At 44.2% G+C, this 17960-nt stretch overlaps 1 protein-coding gene across 8 annotated transcripts in view; it reads left to right on the top strand.

The window, feature by feature from the left end:
* Window positions 1–4754: 4754 nt before the first annotated feature.
* The window catches only part of LOC128697225 (pre-mRNA cleavage complex 2 protein Pcf11), a 171365-nt gene continuing 158159 nt past the window's right edge, over window positions 4755–17960 (top strand). For 7 of the 8 annotated variants that reach the window (XM_053788816.2, XM_053788815.2, XM_053788812.2 and 4 more), the window contains exon 1: window positions 4755–5024. In XM_053788816.2, the coding sequence (XP_053644791.2) occupies window positions 4857–5024 (168 nt within the window). In that variant the 5' untranslated portion in view covers window positions 4755–4856. The remainder of the gene's footprint in view (window positions 5025–17960) is intronic. The other variant, XM_053788814.2, reaches the window with a different exon arrangement.

Below are 17960 nucleotides of genomic sequence, written 5' to 3'. Positions count from 1 at the left end.
TTGTTTTAAATCGCCAGAGACGAAGTTGCCCAACAAGATTAGAGATTAGATTAGATTTTGCCACCGAAGTGGCTAGTTTATTGTGCATCCCATATCCATCCTGTGGACGGTAGCGCGAGAGCATATGGATACACAAAAGGCCTAGGAACTAGGCCCCAAAGGGTTAACAGGAATACATATGGATTTATATCTACATATCTATAGTTCACTTATCTGTTACAAGCAAATTTAGGAAATTTGCTTAGTATATCTGGTATCTTATTTTCATTAATAAGATATCTTGACATGTCACATAGGTTATTATACTGTCTGTCTCTGTATTCCTCAATAAGTGGACAATTAAGCACATAGTGTTCAAGAGAGTGACCATATGCCTGATCACATAATTTACATTTAGTTTGATCATCATCTGTGTGTCTCCCAAACTGCCAGAAGTACTTGTAACCAAGCCTAAGTCTGGCCACTACAACATCAGTCAGTACTTGTAACCAAGCCTAAGTCTGGCTACTACAACATCAGTCAGTACTTGTAACCAAGCCTAAGCCTGGCCACTACAACATCAGTCAGTACTTGTAACCAAGCCTAAGCCTGGCCACTACAACATCAGTCAGTACTTGTAACCAAGCCTAAGTCTGGCCACTACAACATCAGTCAGTACTTGTAACCAAGCCTAAGTCTGGCTACTACAACATCAGTCAGTACTTGTAACCAAGCCTAAGCCTGGCCACTACAACATCAGTCAGTACTTGTAACCAAGCCTAAGCCTGGCCACTACAACATCAGTCAGTACTTGTAACCAAGCCTAAGCCTGGCCACTACAACATCAGTCAGTCTGTTCACATTGCAAGTTGCTCCATAAACATACTTATCTACGTTCATGTTATCATAGTGGGTTATAGATCTACTCAGGCTTCTAACTGCATTCCTATAACAATCATTTTCATTATTTACTTCTCTCCTAATATTATTCCTAATGCTAGACACAGTTATACCAAAGTTATATTCTACATTCTCCTTCTCGATACTCTTCTTGGCTAACATATCAACTTTATCATGAAGGAGTAATCCAATGTGTGATGGGATCCATAGCAATTGTACATTAATTCCTTTGTCCCTAATTTTTGAGTATCTATACCTGGCTTCTCCAATGAGCATATTGTTGGAGTCATTATATGAGTCAAGAGCCTTCAATGATGACATAGAATCAGTAATGATGATAGAGTCAAGCTCAGTGTCATAGGTTAACTTTAGCGCCATTAGGATTGCAAACAATTCAGTTTGCAGTGTAGACGCCCAGTTGTTAATTCTTATGCCTAACTCAACAAATTTATTATCGTTCTTAACTAGGGAGGTGGCAACAAGAACAGATGAAGCCCTGCCAGAAGACTCCTGTTTAGATCCATCAGTGTATATAACTTGTGATAACTTATTACTACCAGCTAGGTGAGAAATTTCTTCTTGAGCAGTTGCTCTAACAAGAGATTTAAGGAAGGGATTACTAGCAATGAGCTTCTTGGGAGGGACTTGTAGGTATGTGATATTAAATGAACACATCTTCCATGGAGGGGTGAAATGCTCTTGTTGCCTACAGTGATACAGTTCATGCAGGTTATAAAACTTAATGCAATTGCACGTTTTCACAGTCCATTTAGATCTGTGTGTATTTACCTCTAGACACTTGGTAAGATTCACTGTGACAGTGTCTGGTTCGTTTCTCAACATTCTAATACCGAGTACAGTGTTAATTTCAACAATCCTATCACTGATACTAGAAATACCAAGCTCCTTCCTCATGCTAAGAACTTTTGTAGATCTGGGACAGATAAGAATAATCCTAAGAGCTTCATTTTGCATTAACTCCAAGGGTCGGAGAGAACTTTAGCTAATATCAACATGGGAGCAGCATAATCAATTAAGGACCTAATATAGGCTATATACATCATTCTCACGATTCTCACATTAGCACCATAGTTGGGGTTGTAGCCAGCAACAGCTCTGAGAGCATTTAGCCTAGCTTTACATTTCTTGTTTAGTTGTGGTATAGTGGATTTGTTAAAGGGTACATCTACACCAAGATATCTGTAAGTTTTAACGTAGCTAATGATTTCACCCTGCAAATAGATGGGTGGGGGATGTCGTTTGCTTGTTAATATCTTAGTTTTAGAGGAAGATATTATGAGGCCTAGTCGATTACAAATTGCTTGAACTTCATTAAGAATGGTATTCATCTTCTTATGCCCTGTTGTATGGATCATGATATCATCAGCATAGCTTATAGCTATATGTTTAGGTGAGGCAGGTAGAGCATTTAGGAGAGCATTAATCAGAATATTAAATAGCATGGGACTAAGAACTCCTCCCTGCGGTGTACCTAAAGACATTTCTTTAGAATCACTTCTGAAGCCTTGGTAAAGGACAGAGGATACTCTATTTGACAGGTATCCTATTATCCAGCAGAGTAAGCTACCACCAATATTCATTTTGGCTAGTTCATGTAGTATAACGGTTCTGTTCGCAATATCAAATGCAGATTTTAGATCAAGAAAAGTGGTAAAACTAGTAGAGGTGTGTGCAGTGAGAAAGGTGGAAATACAGTTCTGCACACTTTTACCTTTCATGAACCCATAGAGGTAGGGGGAAAGTTGATGTCTGATTCTGTAGTACAGTCTGTTAAGCATCATTCTTTCAAAAGTTTTACAAAGACAACTAGTTAAGGAGATCGGCCTAAATGTATCAGGCTGTTGGGGCTTAGGGATAGGCACAATGAGACTATTGGTCCAGGAAGTAGGAAGAACGCCCTCAATGTAACTGAGATTATACAGTGCCAACAAAGGGTTATCAGGCACGTGCCTTAGAGTTCTGAGAATATCATAGGTTATACCATCCTCTCCAGGAGCAGTTGATGAAGACTGGAAAAATAGAAGAATGACTTTGTAGAGAATGTGTTTGTTGATCAAGAGCCCCTCACTAGCATCAAGGAACCTCCCATGAAGGGCCTTGGATCAAGAGCCCCTCACCAGGATCAAGGAAACTCCCTTGAAGGGCCTTGGATCAAGAGCCCCTCACCAGCATCAAGGAACCTACCTTGAAGGGCCTTGGATCAAGAGCCCCTCACCAGCATCAAGGAACCTCTTAAGGGGCCTAGATCAAGAGCCCCTCATCAGCATCAAGGAACCTCCCTTGAGGAACCTAGATCAAGAGCCCCTCACCAGCATCAAGGAACCTACCTTGAGGGACCTAGATCAAGAGCCCTTCACCAGCATCAAGAAACCTACCTTGAACCTAGATCAAGTGCCCCTCACCAGCATCAAGGAACCTACCTTGAGGGAACTAGATCAAGAGCCCCTCACCAGCATCAAGGAACCTACCTTGAGGAACCTAGATCAAGAGCCCCTCACCAGCATCAAGGAACCTACCTTGAGGAACCTAGATCAAGAGCCCCTCACCAGCATCAAGGAACATTCCTTGAAGAACCTAGATCAAGAGCCCCTCACCAGCATCAAGGAACCTACCTTGAACCTAGATCAAGAACCCCTCACCAGCATCAAGGAACCTACCTTGATGGACCTAGATCAAGAGCCTTTCACCAGCATCAAGGACCCTACCTTGAGGGACCTAGATCAAGAGCCCCTCATCAGCATCAAGGAACCTACCTTGAGGAACCTATGCTGCCTGCCTGGAGCTGCCAGCATCAAGGATCCTACCTTGAGGAACCTAGATCAAGAGCCTCTCACCAGCATCAAGGACCCTACCTTGAGGAACCTAGCTCAAGAGCCTCTCACCAGCATCAAAGACCCTACCTTGAGGAACCTAGATCAAGAGCCTCTCACCAGCATCAAGGACCCTACCTTGAGGAACCTAGATCAAGAGCCTCTCACAAGCATCAAGGACCCTACCTTGAGGAACCTAGCTCAAGAGCCTCTCACCAGCATCAAAGACCCTACCTTGAGGAACCTAGATCAAGAGCCTCTCACCAGCATCAAGGACCCTACCTTGAGGAACCTAGATCAAGAGCCTCTCACCAGCATCAAGGAACCTACCTTGAGGAACCTAGATCAAGAGCCCCTCACCAGCATCAATGAACCTACATCAAGAGCCCCTCACCAGCCTAAGTGTACGTAATTAGACAAATATATTACTGGTGATTATGCAACATCTGGGAATCTTTAATATAGACGTATCATATATAACATGTGTAAATTACCCACTAAGATAACCTAAAAATGTTAAATAACGTGACTTTTTTCCAGTTATTGTGACATGTTTCCTCTAGCTAAAGTCTGTTTATTTTCCTAATGTCAATATTATGATTGGCTGATCTCGGCGACCTTTTGTTTGTGATTGGTGGAGATGGACTACCTGGTTCCTGCTGAAATTACCTTTTCACTATCATCTTCTGTTGTCTTGGATTATCATTGGTTAAGATTTAGTACCTTAACCTCACTCCTGTATTGTGATTGGTAGGCGAGACAGCAGTTGGATGCTCCCGGAATATGAGTGGCTGAGTTCGGAAACGTTTAGGGAGGAATTTCTCGAGTTTTGATTGGCTGCTTCACGAATCCTGAGGAAAATTTCGGTACTGTGATTGGTTGTCCAGACAGCAGTTGGAAGCTACCTGACAATGGGTGGCTGAGTTTGGAAAGTTATAGGTAGAAATTTCTCGAGGTCTGATTGGTTGGCTTGCTTTGCCTGGGTGAAATTCCTGCATTGTGATTGGTCGAGACATGTGGCGTATAAATGAAGGTGTGCATGACGAGGAGGCTCAGTTGCGCGTCGACCGCGGTGGAGTGTGGATGTGTTGCGCGTGGTGAGGGAAAGTGACCATGTTGAGTACATATTAGTGGAGACATTTAGTGATGATGGCGGCCAGTGACTCAGATGAAGTCGCTGAGGAGTACCGCTCCTCCCTCAAGGACCTGATGATCAACTCTAAGCCTCTAATAACCATGTTAACAATGTTAGCTGACGAAAATAGACCACATGCCGCCGTTATTGTCAAAGTTATTGAAGAACATATCCAGGAGGTAGGTGCCATATTGCTTCATATTTACCCCTTCTCCTGACCAGCATCCTCATCTCTCCACCACCAGCTGCCACATCCAGGGATGCTCAACACACACTGCACCATTATAGAGGTGTGGCAGCGCCATCACACTCACAAAATAATAATAACAACTAAGAGTCAACAGTTGCGTCCAGCCGCCATTTTTATCCCGTCATTAAACACTTCACTTTATTTCACGGTTTTCTATCACTTTTTCTCATTTTTTATGCACCAAATATGTCATTTAATCACCATTACTTATCTATATTAACGGTTTTCCTATATTTAAAGATTTAATTAGTTAAATCCGTGAAAAGTTATATTCTGATCAGTTTTTTCCTCTACAGTTCTTGCACCATTATTACCTTCCCTTGGGAAAATATACACGTTATATTGTGATAAAGTGTGTGGGCGAAACGTTGTCAGCGTGGTCTGGTGGCCAAAACTCGCTTTATACGGTGAGGGTCCGGGTTCGATTCCCGGCGAGGGTGGAAATGTTGTACGTGTTTCCTTACACTGGTTGTTTATGTTCACCATCAGTATAATGTGTACCTGGGTGTTAGTGGACTGGTGTGGGTGGCATCCTGGGTGTTAGTGGACTGGTGTGGGTGGCATCCTGGGTGTTAGTGGACTGGTGTGGGTGGCATCCTGTGTGTTAGTGGACTGGTGTGGGTGGCATCCTGGGTGTTAGTGGACTGGTGTGGGTGGCATCCTGGGTGTTAGTGGACTGGTGTGGGTGGCATCCTGTGTGTTAGTGGACTGGTGTGGGTGGCATCCTGGGTGTTAGTGGACTGGTGTGGGTGGCATCCTGGGTGTTAGTGGACTGGTGTGGGTGGCATCCTGTGTGTTAGTGGACTGGTGTGGGTGGCATCCTGGGTGTTAGTGGACTGGTGTGGGTGGCATCCTGTGTGTTAGTGGACTGGTGTGGGTGGCATCCTGGGTGTTAGTGGACTGGTGTGGGTGGCATCCTGGGTGTTAGTGGACTGGTGTGGGTGGCATCCTGGGTGTTAGTGGACTGGTGTGGGTGGCATCCTGTGTGTTAGTGGACTGGTGTGGGTGGCATCCTGGGTGTTAGTGGACTGGTGTGGGTGGCATCCTGTGTGTTAGTGGACTGGTGTGGGTGGCATCCTGGGTGTTAGTGGACTGGTGTGGGTGGCATCCTGGGTGTTAGTGGACTGGTGTGGGTGGCATCCTGGGTGTTAGTGGACTGGTGTGGGTGGCATCCTGTGTGTTAGTGGACTGGTGTGGGTGGCATCCTGGGTGTTAGTGGACTGGTGTGGGTGGCATCCTGTGTGTTAGTGGACTGGTGTGGGTGGCATCCTGGGTGTTAGTGGACTGGTGTGGGTGGCATCCTGGGTGTTAGTGGACTGGTGTGGGTGGCATCCTGGGTGTTAGTGGACTGGTGTGGGTGGCATCCTGTGTGTTAGTGGACTGGTGTGGGTGGCATCCTGGGTGTTAGTGGACTGGTGTGGGTGGCATCCTGTGTGTTAGTGGACTGGTGTGGGTGGCATCCTGGGTGTTAGTGGACTGGTGTGGGTGGCATCCTGTGTGTTAGTGGACTGGTGTGGGTGGCATCCTGGGTGTTAGTGGACTGGTGTGGGTGGCATCCTGTGTGTTAGTGGACTGGTGTGGGTGGCATCCTGGGTGTTAGTGGACTGGTGTGGGTGGCATCCTGGGTGTTAGTGGACTGGTGTGGGTGGCATCCTGTGTGTTAGTGGACTGGTGTGGGTGGCATCCTGGGTGTTAGTGGACTGGTGTGGGTCACATCCTGGGTGTTAGTGGACTGGTGTGGGTGGCATCCTGGGTGTTAGTGGACTGGTGTGGGTGGCATCCTGGGTGTTAGTGGACTGGTGTGGGTGGCATCCTGTGTGTTAGTGGACTGGTGTGGGTGGCATCCTGGGTGTTAGTGGACTGGTGTGGGTGGCATCCTGGGTGTTAGTGGACTGGTGTGGGTGGCATCCTGGGTGTTAGTGGACTGGTGTGGGTGGCATCCTGTGTGTTAGTGGACTGGTGTGGGTCACATCCTGGGTGTTAGTGGACTGGTGTGGGTGGCATCCTGGGTGTTAGTGGACTGGTGTGGGTCACATCCTGGGTGTTAGTGGACTGGTGTGGGTGGCATCCTGGGTGTTAGTGGACTGGTGTGGGTGGCATCCTGGGTGTTAGTGGACTGGTGTGGGTCACATCCTGTGTGTTAGTGGACTGGTGTGGGTGGCATCCTGGGTGTTAGTGGACTGGTGTGGGTCACATCCTGGGTGTTAGTGGACTGGTGTGGGTGGCATCCTGGGTGTTAGTGGACTGGTGTGGGTGGCATCCTGGGTGTTAGTGGACTGGTGTGGGTGGCATCCTGGGTGTTAGTGGACTGGTGTGGGTGGCATCCTGGGTGTTAGTGGACTGGTGTGGGTGGCATCCTGGGTGTTAGTGGACTTGTGTGGGTGGCATCCTGGGTGTTAGTGGACTGGTGTGGGTGGCATCCTGGGTGTTAGTGGACTGGTGTGGGTGGCATCCTGGGTGTTAGTGGACTGGTGTGGGTGGCATCCTGGGTGTTAGTGGACTGGTGTGGGTCACATCCTGGGTGTTAGTGGACTGGTGTGTGTCACATCCTGGGTGTTAGTGGACTGGTGTGTGTCACATCCTGGGTGTTAGTGGACTGGTGTGGGTGGCATCCTGGGTGTTAGTAGACTGGTGTGGGTGGCATCCTGGGTGGTAGTGGACTGGTGTGGGTCACATCCTGGGTGTTAGTGGACTGGTGTGGGTCACATCCTGGGTGTTAGTGGACTGGTGTGGGTGGCATCCTGGGTGTTAGTGGACTGGTGTGGGTGGCATCCTGGGTGTTAGTGGACTGGTGTGGGTGGCATCCTGGGTGTTAGTGGACTGGTGTGGGTGGCATCCTGGGTGTTAGTGGACTGGTGTGGGTGGCATCCTGGGTGTTAATGGACTGGTGTGGGTGGCATCCTGGGTGTTAGTGGACTTGTGTGGGTGGCATCCTGGGTGTTAGTGGACTGGTGTGGGTGGCATCCTGGGTGTTAGTGGACTGGTGTGGGTGGCATCCTGGGTGTTAGTGGACTGGTGTGGGTGGCATCCTGGGTGTTAGTGGACTGGTGTGGGTGGCATCCTGGGTGTTAGTGGACTGGTGTGGGTCACATCCTGGGTGTTAGTGGACTGGTGTGTGTCACATCCTGGGTGTTAGTGGACTGGTGTGTGTCACATCCTGGGTGTTAGTGGACTGGTGTGGGTCACATCCTGGGTGTTAGTGGACTGGTGTGGGTCACATCCTGGGTGTTAGTGGACTGGTGTGAGTGGCATCCTGGGTGTTAGTGGACTGGTGTGAGTGGCATCCTGGGTGTTAGTGGACTGGTGTGGGTGGCATCCTGGGTGTTAGTGGACTGGTGTGGGTGGCATCCTGGGTGTTAGTGGACTGGTGTGGGTCACATCCTGGGTGTTAGTGGACTGGTGTGGGTCACATCCTGGGTGTTAGTGGACTGGTGTGGGTCGCATCCTGGGTGTTAGTAGACTGGTGTGGGTGGCATCCTGGGTGTTAGTGGACTGGTGTGGGTGGCATCCTGGGTGTTAGTGGACTGGTGTGGGTGGCATCCTGGGTGTTAGTGGACTGGTGTGGGTGGCATCCTGGGTGTTAGTGGACTGGTGTGGGTCACATCCTGGGTGTTAGTGGACTGGTGTGGGTCGCATCCTGGGTGTTAGTAGACTGGTGTGGGTGGCATCCTGGGTGTTAGTGGACTGGTGTGGGTGGCATCCTGGGTGTTAGTGGACTGGTGTGGGTGGCATCCTGGGTGTTAGTGGACTGGTGTGGGTGGCATCCTGGGTGTTAGTGGACTGGTGTGGGTGGCATCCTGGGTGTTAGTGGACTGGTGTGGGTGGCATCCTGGGTGTTAGTGGACTGGTGTGGGTGGCATCCTGGGTGTTAGTGGACTGGTGTGGATCACATCCTGGGTGTTAGTGGACTGGTGTGGGTGGCATCCTGGGTGTTAGTGGACTGGTGTGGGTGGCATCCTGGGTGTTAGTGGACTGGTGTGGGTCACATCCTGGGTGTTAGTGGACTGGTGTGTGTCACATCCTGGGTGTTAGTGGACTGGTGTGTGTCACATCCTGGGTGTTAGTGGACTGGTGTGGGTCACATCCTGGGTGTTAGTGGACTGGTGTGGGTGGCATCCTGGGTGTTAGTGGACTGGTGTGAGTGGCATCCTGGGTGTTAGTGGACTGGTGTGGGTGGCATCCTGGGTGTTAGTGGACTGGTGTGGGTGGCATCCTGGGTGTTAGTGGACTGGTGTGGGTGGCATCCTGGGTGTTAGTGGACTGGTGTGGGTGGCATCCTGGGTGTTAGTGGACTGGTGTGGATCACATCCTGGGTGTTCGTGGACTGGTGTGGGTCACATCCTGGGTGTTAGTGGACTGGTGTGGGTGGCATCCTGGGTGTTAGTGGACTGGTGTGGGTGGCATCCTGGGTGTTAGTGGACTGGTGTGGATCACATCCTGGGTGTTCGTGGACTGGTGTGGGTCACATCCTGGGTGTTAGTGGACTGGTGTGGGTGGCATCCTGGGTGTTAGTGGACTGGTGTGGGTGGCATATTGGGTGTTAGTGGACTGGTGTGGGTGGCATCCTGGGTGTTAGTGGACTGGTGTGGGTCACATCCTGGGTGTTAGTGGACTGGTGTGGGTCACATCCTGGGTGTTAGTGGACTGGTGTGGGTGGCATCCTGGGTGTTAGTGGACTGGTGTGGGTGGCATATTGGGTGTTAGTGGACTGGTGTGGGCGGCATCCTGGGTGTTAGTGGACTGGTGTGGGCGGCATCCTGGGACAAGACTGACATAATTTGTAGGAAATGTTGAGCATAACAAGCAGCTTTCTATGTAGTAGTATGTCATTGATGTCAGCTATGGTCTGTTTACCTTGTGCATATAGTAAATAAAGATATTATTATTATTATTATTATTATTATTATTATTATTATTATTATACTGCTTTATATTTATTTTTCCATTATGTCAGTATTTATACCATTGACAGTGGACCCCCAGCATACGATATTAATCCGTTCGTGAGAGCTAATCATATGCCAAAATTATTGTGAGGCGAATTAATTTTCCCCATAAGAAATAATGGAAATCAAATTAATCCGTGCAAGACACCCCAAAGTATGAAAAAAAAAAATTTACCACATGAAATATTAAGTTTAATGCACACAAACTGAAGGAGACATGCACAGTTTGCAGTACTCTACTAACAATAGAATACAAGACACTTACCTTTAATGAAGATCTTTCATAGGCTTATGTCCTGGGAGTGCCTTTTCCTCCTGAGTAATGTAGGTCCTGCTTGGCAATTTCTTCCCAAACAGGCCTCTTTCGTCACAATTAAACACTCATTCAGGTTTAAATTCTTCACTGTCTATGTAATCCTTGAATTCCTTCACATATTTTTCAGCTGCTTTTTGGTCCGAACTGGCAGCCTCACCATGCCTAATCACACTATTATGCTCCATTTATTCCTCAAAAATAAAACATTTTAAAAATCTGTTTAACAATATTTTCCCTGTTTAAGTTTTTTTTTCGTTTGTGTTAATTCATTTTCCGTATATTGTTAATGCACTGCTTGTTATTATGTTTATAATGTTGAATGTAACAAGTGAGGTCACTGATACCAGTGAGTTATCCTGTCATTATGTTAACCCAGCCTATGCTAACATACTGTTACCATAGGCTGATACATTGTTAACTCAGGCTGACAGTGGTAATGCAGGCTGACATACTATTAACACGGCTAACATACTGTTAATAGAGGTTAACATACTGTCCCATGCTAGGCAGGTCTAAACCAGCCATGCCCACCCCTCAGACTTGTTCAATCTTTTTCCAAAGCTTTCCATGAATTAGCTGTGATGGATATGTGGGGCAGCGGGCCTCTAGCAGCAACAGCCTGGTTGACCAGGCAAGCACCAGATGAGCCTGGCCCATGGCTGGGATCAGAGTAGATAAACTCTCGAAACTTTTCAAAGGTCGAAGGTGTATCTTAAGTACCTCAGATACTAATCAGAGCCAGCTCTTCTTACTCGTATATTTTTCCACTCTCTTAAAAAGATAACTAAGGTCTTAGCCTCTATTACCTTACCCGGCCCAGAAATGCCTTGGCATGATAGTGGCTTTCTTTTCTCCAATTATATGATACGTAAATACGTAAACACATGTAACCTTGGCAGTGAAATACAGTACAGTGGACCCCCGCTTTACGATCAGCTCCCAATGCGACCAATTATGTAAGTGTATTTATGTAAGTGCGTTTGTACGTGTATGTTTGGGGGTCTGAAATGGACTAATCTAATTCACAATATTCCTTATGGGAACAAATTCGTTCAGTACTGGCACCTGAACATACTTCTGGAATGAAATAATATTAAACCGGGGGTCCACTGTATTTTATTTTATTTATTTTATTGGTAAGTAAGACACAAAGGGAACATTTAGGCATCTTTATTCTGATGCCTAAATGGTGCCTATGTGTCTTACTTACCAACTTGTTGGTATTGTATACCATTTTGATACTCTTTTATTTTATTGTTCCACATATCAGCAACTTTTTGAAAGTCAGTGCTTACGTGTGTCATTTTTAAATATATCTAATTTAAATCTTATTTCTGGTTCTTGCTTGATTCAGTATCTTCAGTACATTATTTAAAAAGGTGAAAAGACACATGTGCCACTAATGCAGCATTTTATTGTAGCCTGGAGGAGGGTGTCCAGGTGATGTTTGCATGAAATTACCATTATGTTGCAGTGTCTGACTGATTGTAATAATGTTGGTAGACTTACTAATAATGTTAGGTAAAAGAACACGCATTACGTCTTTTTCCCTAAATTGCACATCCATGCTAGTGGCTTTCTTTTATGCTTGTTTTAATATTTTACATGTAAACTACATTTTTGGTATAAACCTTGGTAATAAATATTACCAAGGTGTTTGCTTACAAGCTTTTCTAAACCAAACTGCATTTATACTGCACAAAGAAATAAGGTTTGTTTGTACACGTGTATTGGTAATTCAACCAACATTATTACAATTATTGATATTGTCTTTGTTTATGTCCATCATCCACTTGTACACTTCGCTGATACCTCGTCTCATTGTACGTCTTCATTCAACATTTTCACATGAGAGATTCTTGTGCAGTTGATTAATTTTGTTATCTTTCCCTGATTGTTCTTTCAATGAATTTCTATCGGTTCTGTAGTACGGCGACCAAAACGGAGTTGCATAATCGAAGTGAGACCTTACCAGTAATCTGTTAGCCTTATTGCACACACTTAGGCACTGTTGTCTTGGCTTTAGATTTCTTCTTATCATGACTTCTGAGTCTTTCACATTATGTATGATCAAGCTCTACGAGGGTTATTTTCATTCCTGAGGACTATGACTTTACACTTGGCCACAGTGAACTGCATCTGCCACTTTACAGACCATGATATTAACTTGTCCAAATCCTCGTGAAGTTCATTGGTATCCTCCTAATAATCTGTTCAGCCTATTTTCGTGTCATCAACGAATTTACTCATGTCACACATTATCCCTTCGTCAAGGCCATTAATATAAATTGTGAACAACAATGAGCCTAAAACTGAACCTTGTTGAACTCCACCAATCACCGGTCCCCATTCAGACTTGACCCCATTAATGCAAACAACCTGCTTCCTCTTGGTTAGCCATGCAGATCTTAATCAGACTGCTTCCTCTTGGTTAGCCATGCAGATCTTAAACTGAATGCCAAAAAGATATATTCCTGGCTAGAAACAGTCTAAAGCCAAGACAACGGTGCATAAGTGTTAGGAATAAAGCCAATAGAATTCTTGGCTTCATATTAAGAAGTATAATTAGTAGGAGTCCTCAGTTTATATATTTGATAAGGCCTCATTTAGCTTTTGCCTCTCAGTTCTGGTCACTATATTACAGAATGAACATAAGTATGCACGTATGCATAGAGAAGGATCAGAGAGTTGCTTCCTTGTATACAAAATCCTATCCTACAAGGATGGACTTAGGGCACTAAATTTCCAATCTTGAAAGGGTTATGGAGGATATTATTGAAGTTTACAAACTGAAGACAAATAAAGGAATGTAGATTTTTTTTTTTTCCAACAAGTCGGCCATCTCCCACCGAGGCAGGGTGAATAACATTGAAAATAGGTATATACTGTAACTAGTTAAGGCTGGTTGCATTTTCTAGTATACACAACTAACGTGCATTTAGACTGAAACTTACGACTATTTACTTATTCACTAGTATGACTGGTTAATGATTCAAGTCATATTGAAACATTATATATCTGTCTCTTAAGCATGTTACTTGTGTATTGTTTCAGTCAGTATTTTGACTTGTGCCTTTTTATTTTTTTAATATATATATGTGACGGCACTGTGAGAAAACTTGAAATACACATAAGAACTATTGTTAAGACTGAAGGCACTCTCCCAGAGTCTAGATAAAATTTTAGAGGGAAATTGAAAAATTTATTTTAGGTGTGATATATCTTCCCCCAATGCTTGGAATCTTCCTATAGGGAAGATTTAAAACTAGTATTTTCTGTATTATATTCTGTCAAAGGCACCATCTGTAACCTGAGTTCATTCTCCCTTCAGTCCAGGAGCTTTAGCAATAAATCTATTCTTAGCTCCCTTAACCCTTTGAGGGTCGACAGGCCCTCTCCGAAACTCATTCTCAGGGTCGGCCAAATTTAAAAAAAAAAAATTTATTTTCTCTTATGAAAAGATAGAGAATCTTTTCCCGATCATAAAGACACCAAAAGTTTGAAATTTGATAGAAAACTTACGGAATTATGCTCTCGCAAAGTTAGCGGTCTCGGCGATGTTTACGCATCGGCGATTTTGCCCAATTTGAGCCCCATTTTCGGCCAATTTCACTGTACTAGTCGACAAAAAACATGAATATTTCGCTAGAACTCCATTTTTTCTATCGAATGGGTGCAAGAAACCACCCATTTATGAAATTCAACTATCCAGTACAGTGGTCAGAATTTAGCAATTTTGCCAATTTCACACAAATTTCAAAAGATGCCAATTTCCGAATAGGGTCCAGAATAAACAAGAAAGACATTCCTGGCACTAAAATGACATTTCCTCTAGTCATTAGTCACGTCTCGAGGCCCCTCTTATATTCTTTTGCTTTCCACTTTGAATTTTTATTCTCACAAAAAATATAAGATTTACTGTTATGCAGACTACTGCATTAGTGTAAAAAATGGTATAAATATTATTGGTGCACTTGTGAAAGAATATTAGACTCACCAGTTGACGTGTATTGCACGCTTGGCACGATTTGTTTACTTTTGAAGTTTGGTAAAAATCGAACATTTCTGCTACTTTGAGCTCAATTTCAAGGCACCTTTCATTGTAAAACCAGTCAAAATCTTCTCAATTTCTGTAATATGTCTTCCGTTCTATAAAATGAGACCAAGAAAACTAGAATACAACAATAAATACCATACGAAAATACACTGCAAAGTCGCTGATTTATTCCAAAAAAATGGTGAAAGTTTTTTTTTTCTCATTATGCACTGTGTGTTGCAGGATTTTTTTTAGACTGTGCACACTGACCACATAGACCCATTCTTTCATTTGAAGGCCTACCAGCTTTCTCCCTCTAGATTTGAGGCCGCTAGAATTTATGCGTACTAGTACGTCAAAAACCCCTACGCGTAAGACGTACTAGTACGACCAAAACCCTCAAAGGGTTAAGGCCTTCAGGGAAGTAAGAGTGGCATAAATAAGAGTGGTATAAATAAAGTATACAGTGGACCCCCGCATAACGATTACCTCCGAATGCGACCAATTATGTAAGTGTATTTATGTAAGTGCGTTTGTACGTGTATGTTTGGGGGTCTGAAATGGACTAATCTACTTCACAATATTTCTTATGGGAATAAATTCGGTCAGTACTGGCACCTGAACATACTTCTGGAGGGAAAAAATATCGTTAACCGGGGGTCCACTGTACTACCGAGAATATCAAATTGAGAGAAAAAACTAAATAACAGATTTAAATTAGATAAATTTAGATGGAGGCAAGGAGCGGAATGTACGAGAGTATAGTGGTACCAGCACACTTTTATGGGTGTGAAGCATGGTTTGTAAATGCTGCAGCGAGAAAGAGGCTGGAGGCAGTGGAGATGTCGTGTCTAAGGGCAACGTGTGGTGTAAATATTATGCAGAGAATTCATGGTGTGGAAATTAGGAGGTGGTGTGGAGTTAATATATATATTATTCAGAGGGCTGAAAAGGGGTTATTGAGGTGGTATGGTCATTTAGGGAGGATGGAGCAAAATAGGTTGACTTGGGGGGGGGGTGTATAAATATGTAGTGGAGGGAAGGAGGGGGAGGGGTTGTCCTAGGAAAGGATGGAGGGAGGGGGGGTAAAAGAGATTTTGTGTGCAAGGGGCCTGGACATGCAGCAGGCGTGTATGAGCGTGTTAGATTGGAGTGAATGGAGATGAATGGCTTTTGGGATCTGTTGAACTGCTAGTGTGTGAACAGGGTAATATTTTGTGAAGAGATTCAGGGAAACCGGTTAACTAGACTTGAGTCCTGGAGGTGGGAAGTACAATGTCTGCACTTGAAATAAGGCATTTAGGATATTTTCTGTTTGGAGGGACATCTAAACTTTCATGTCTGGGTTCCTCTGCAAAGACAGTGATATTGTGTGAATGATGGTCACCATGCCTCTGTGGGAAAAAAAAATTAGATTTAGAATGGGCATAAAGTATTGGTTTGCTAATGTATTTGTTGATGAGTGAAGAAATAAAATGGTCCATTGTATATTCATTGTTTTCAAGAGATTAATGAGATAAAATATTGTTGGTATTTTTAGCCGGAGGGTTAGCCACCCAGGATAACCTAAGAAATTCAGTGTGCCATCAAGGACTTTCTATCTGCTTTCCATTGGGGCCCTTCAATCTTGTCTCCCAGGATGCAACCCCACATCAGTTGGCTAACACCCCAGGTACCTAATTACTGTCTAGGTGAACAGGGACAGGAGGTGTAAGGAAACACTCTCAGTACATATTTCCACCCTTGCCGGGAATCAAACCAGGTGAGAGCATTTCCTGCCAGGCCACGGGACACTGTGGCAACACTAGGACTCTTAATGATTAAATGTTTTGCTGCGCTGCAGGCTTCATTCAGTTAGAGACATCAGCACTGGTGGAAGACAAAGTGGAGAGGTTGAGGCAGAGACATCAGCACTGGTGGAAGACAAAGTGGAGAGGTTGAGGCAGTCAGTCCATAATCTTTGACACAAGATAGTAAGTCTCTTAGTGTAGCACAGAAGCTTCTTGAGAGTGAGGTGTAGATAGCAGCTTGGAGGTGGAGTGATGGGTGAGCTGGGCCCACTAGTGGAAGCAGGTCACGCTAAACAGTTGTTAGCAATACTGTTGCCAAGGATATCCCTGGTACCAAGAAACCATGGTATTGCAGTGTCAGACAAGTGACATGTTACAGATGGTATTGTATACTATTTGTAACTTGGCTTCGGCTTGTCGGTATTATATACCCTGGAGAACCAAGGCCTGATCGGCCAGGCTTTTACTGCTGGCTGCATGGAGTCCAACATACAAACCAACCACAGCCTAGCTGGTCAGGCACTGATTTGAGGAATATGCCCAGCTTCCTCTTGACAGTATGCATAGGGAAAGTGTATTGAAGAGTCTGAGATATCTACGGAATACAGATACAAAAGTCAATTTCTTTGCAAAGGTTACAATGTGTGATCACATTTCATAATTTGATTTGTACAAAGAAAGACACTATCATGCCAGGGCATTTCAGTGAGACTTAATACTTGACTGACTTAACTTGAGTTCTCTCTTAGTGTACTAGTCACACATTTGTTTTTTGGTGGAGGTATTTTGCATTTTCTACCAATTCTTTTGTCATATGGAGTGATTTCAGTGTTCAGGTTTGGTACCAGTCCCTCCAGGATTTTCCAGGTGTAAATACATATATTATGTATCTTTCAACGAGATATAATGTCAGAGGATTGCTTTTTATATGAACTGCATGGGGGGGGGGGGGGCTCAGGATTTTTTTGCTACTTTGCATACTCTTAGCACAGACTCATTTTCTCACGTCTAGGCCAAAATTTATTGCTCGCATCATATTTGAGGGTCACATGAGTGACCCTGGCATCAATAATGTGGGTGACACTGTATATTCCCATGTACATACAATGGTTCCCTTGGTTGAAATGGATATGTGACTTGATTCCCTCTTGTGGCATTCAGGGTAGCCAGTGTCAAACCATTATTTCTTGTTTAGAAATCTCTCGCATATTTTTGTGTAGAAGCCTTTGCAGGTACTTGAGGAATGTTAGTTTTGATGAGAATACAGAATTTCTTTGGGTGGTTACATCTACAGGTTGCATTATTTTTTCCTGCTTGTCTGTTTACAGACATCCAGGGCATAACATTGAGTTTTTTGTTGGATGTGATTCACAAAGTTTGCATCAACAACTGCTTCGTTTAATTCTATTATGAAAATAAATGCAGTAATTTCAGTACACACTAAAATCTTCACTTAATTTTGTGTCTAGCTCAGTATATACTTTTTTTCATCTTTGCATTTAATTGTTACTTCGTATGCTTTATTTTAGGAATACGTATGTATACTGACCAGAAATGTTTTGAAAACATACTCGTTCGTGACTATACATATCCCTGGTATAGCAACTGTGGTAAAGGTTGATAGTTCAATATTTCAGATTAGTTGAAAAGTTTGTTTTGTGGTGGGATCGGACAAAGGAGAGAAAGACTGGGAAGAGAGAACACCCATGCATTACTGTCAGCATTCTTGTAATTATTTCTTGGTATTCTTTGTTCCTCAACAAAGCCAGAATGAAAG

This window comes from Cherax quadricarinatus, chromosome 89 (genome assembly GCF_038502225.1).
Source record: "Cherax quadricarinatus isolate ZL_2023a chromosome 89, ASM3850222v1, whole genome shotgun sequence".
Classification (NCBI taxonomy): domain Eukaryota; kingdom Metazoa; phylum Arthropoda; class Malacostraca; order Decapoda; family Parastacidae; genus Cherax; species Cherax quadricarinatus.
This window is presented reverse-complemented; position numbering and strand designations above follow the sequence as displayed.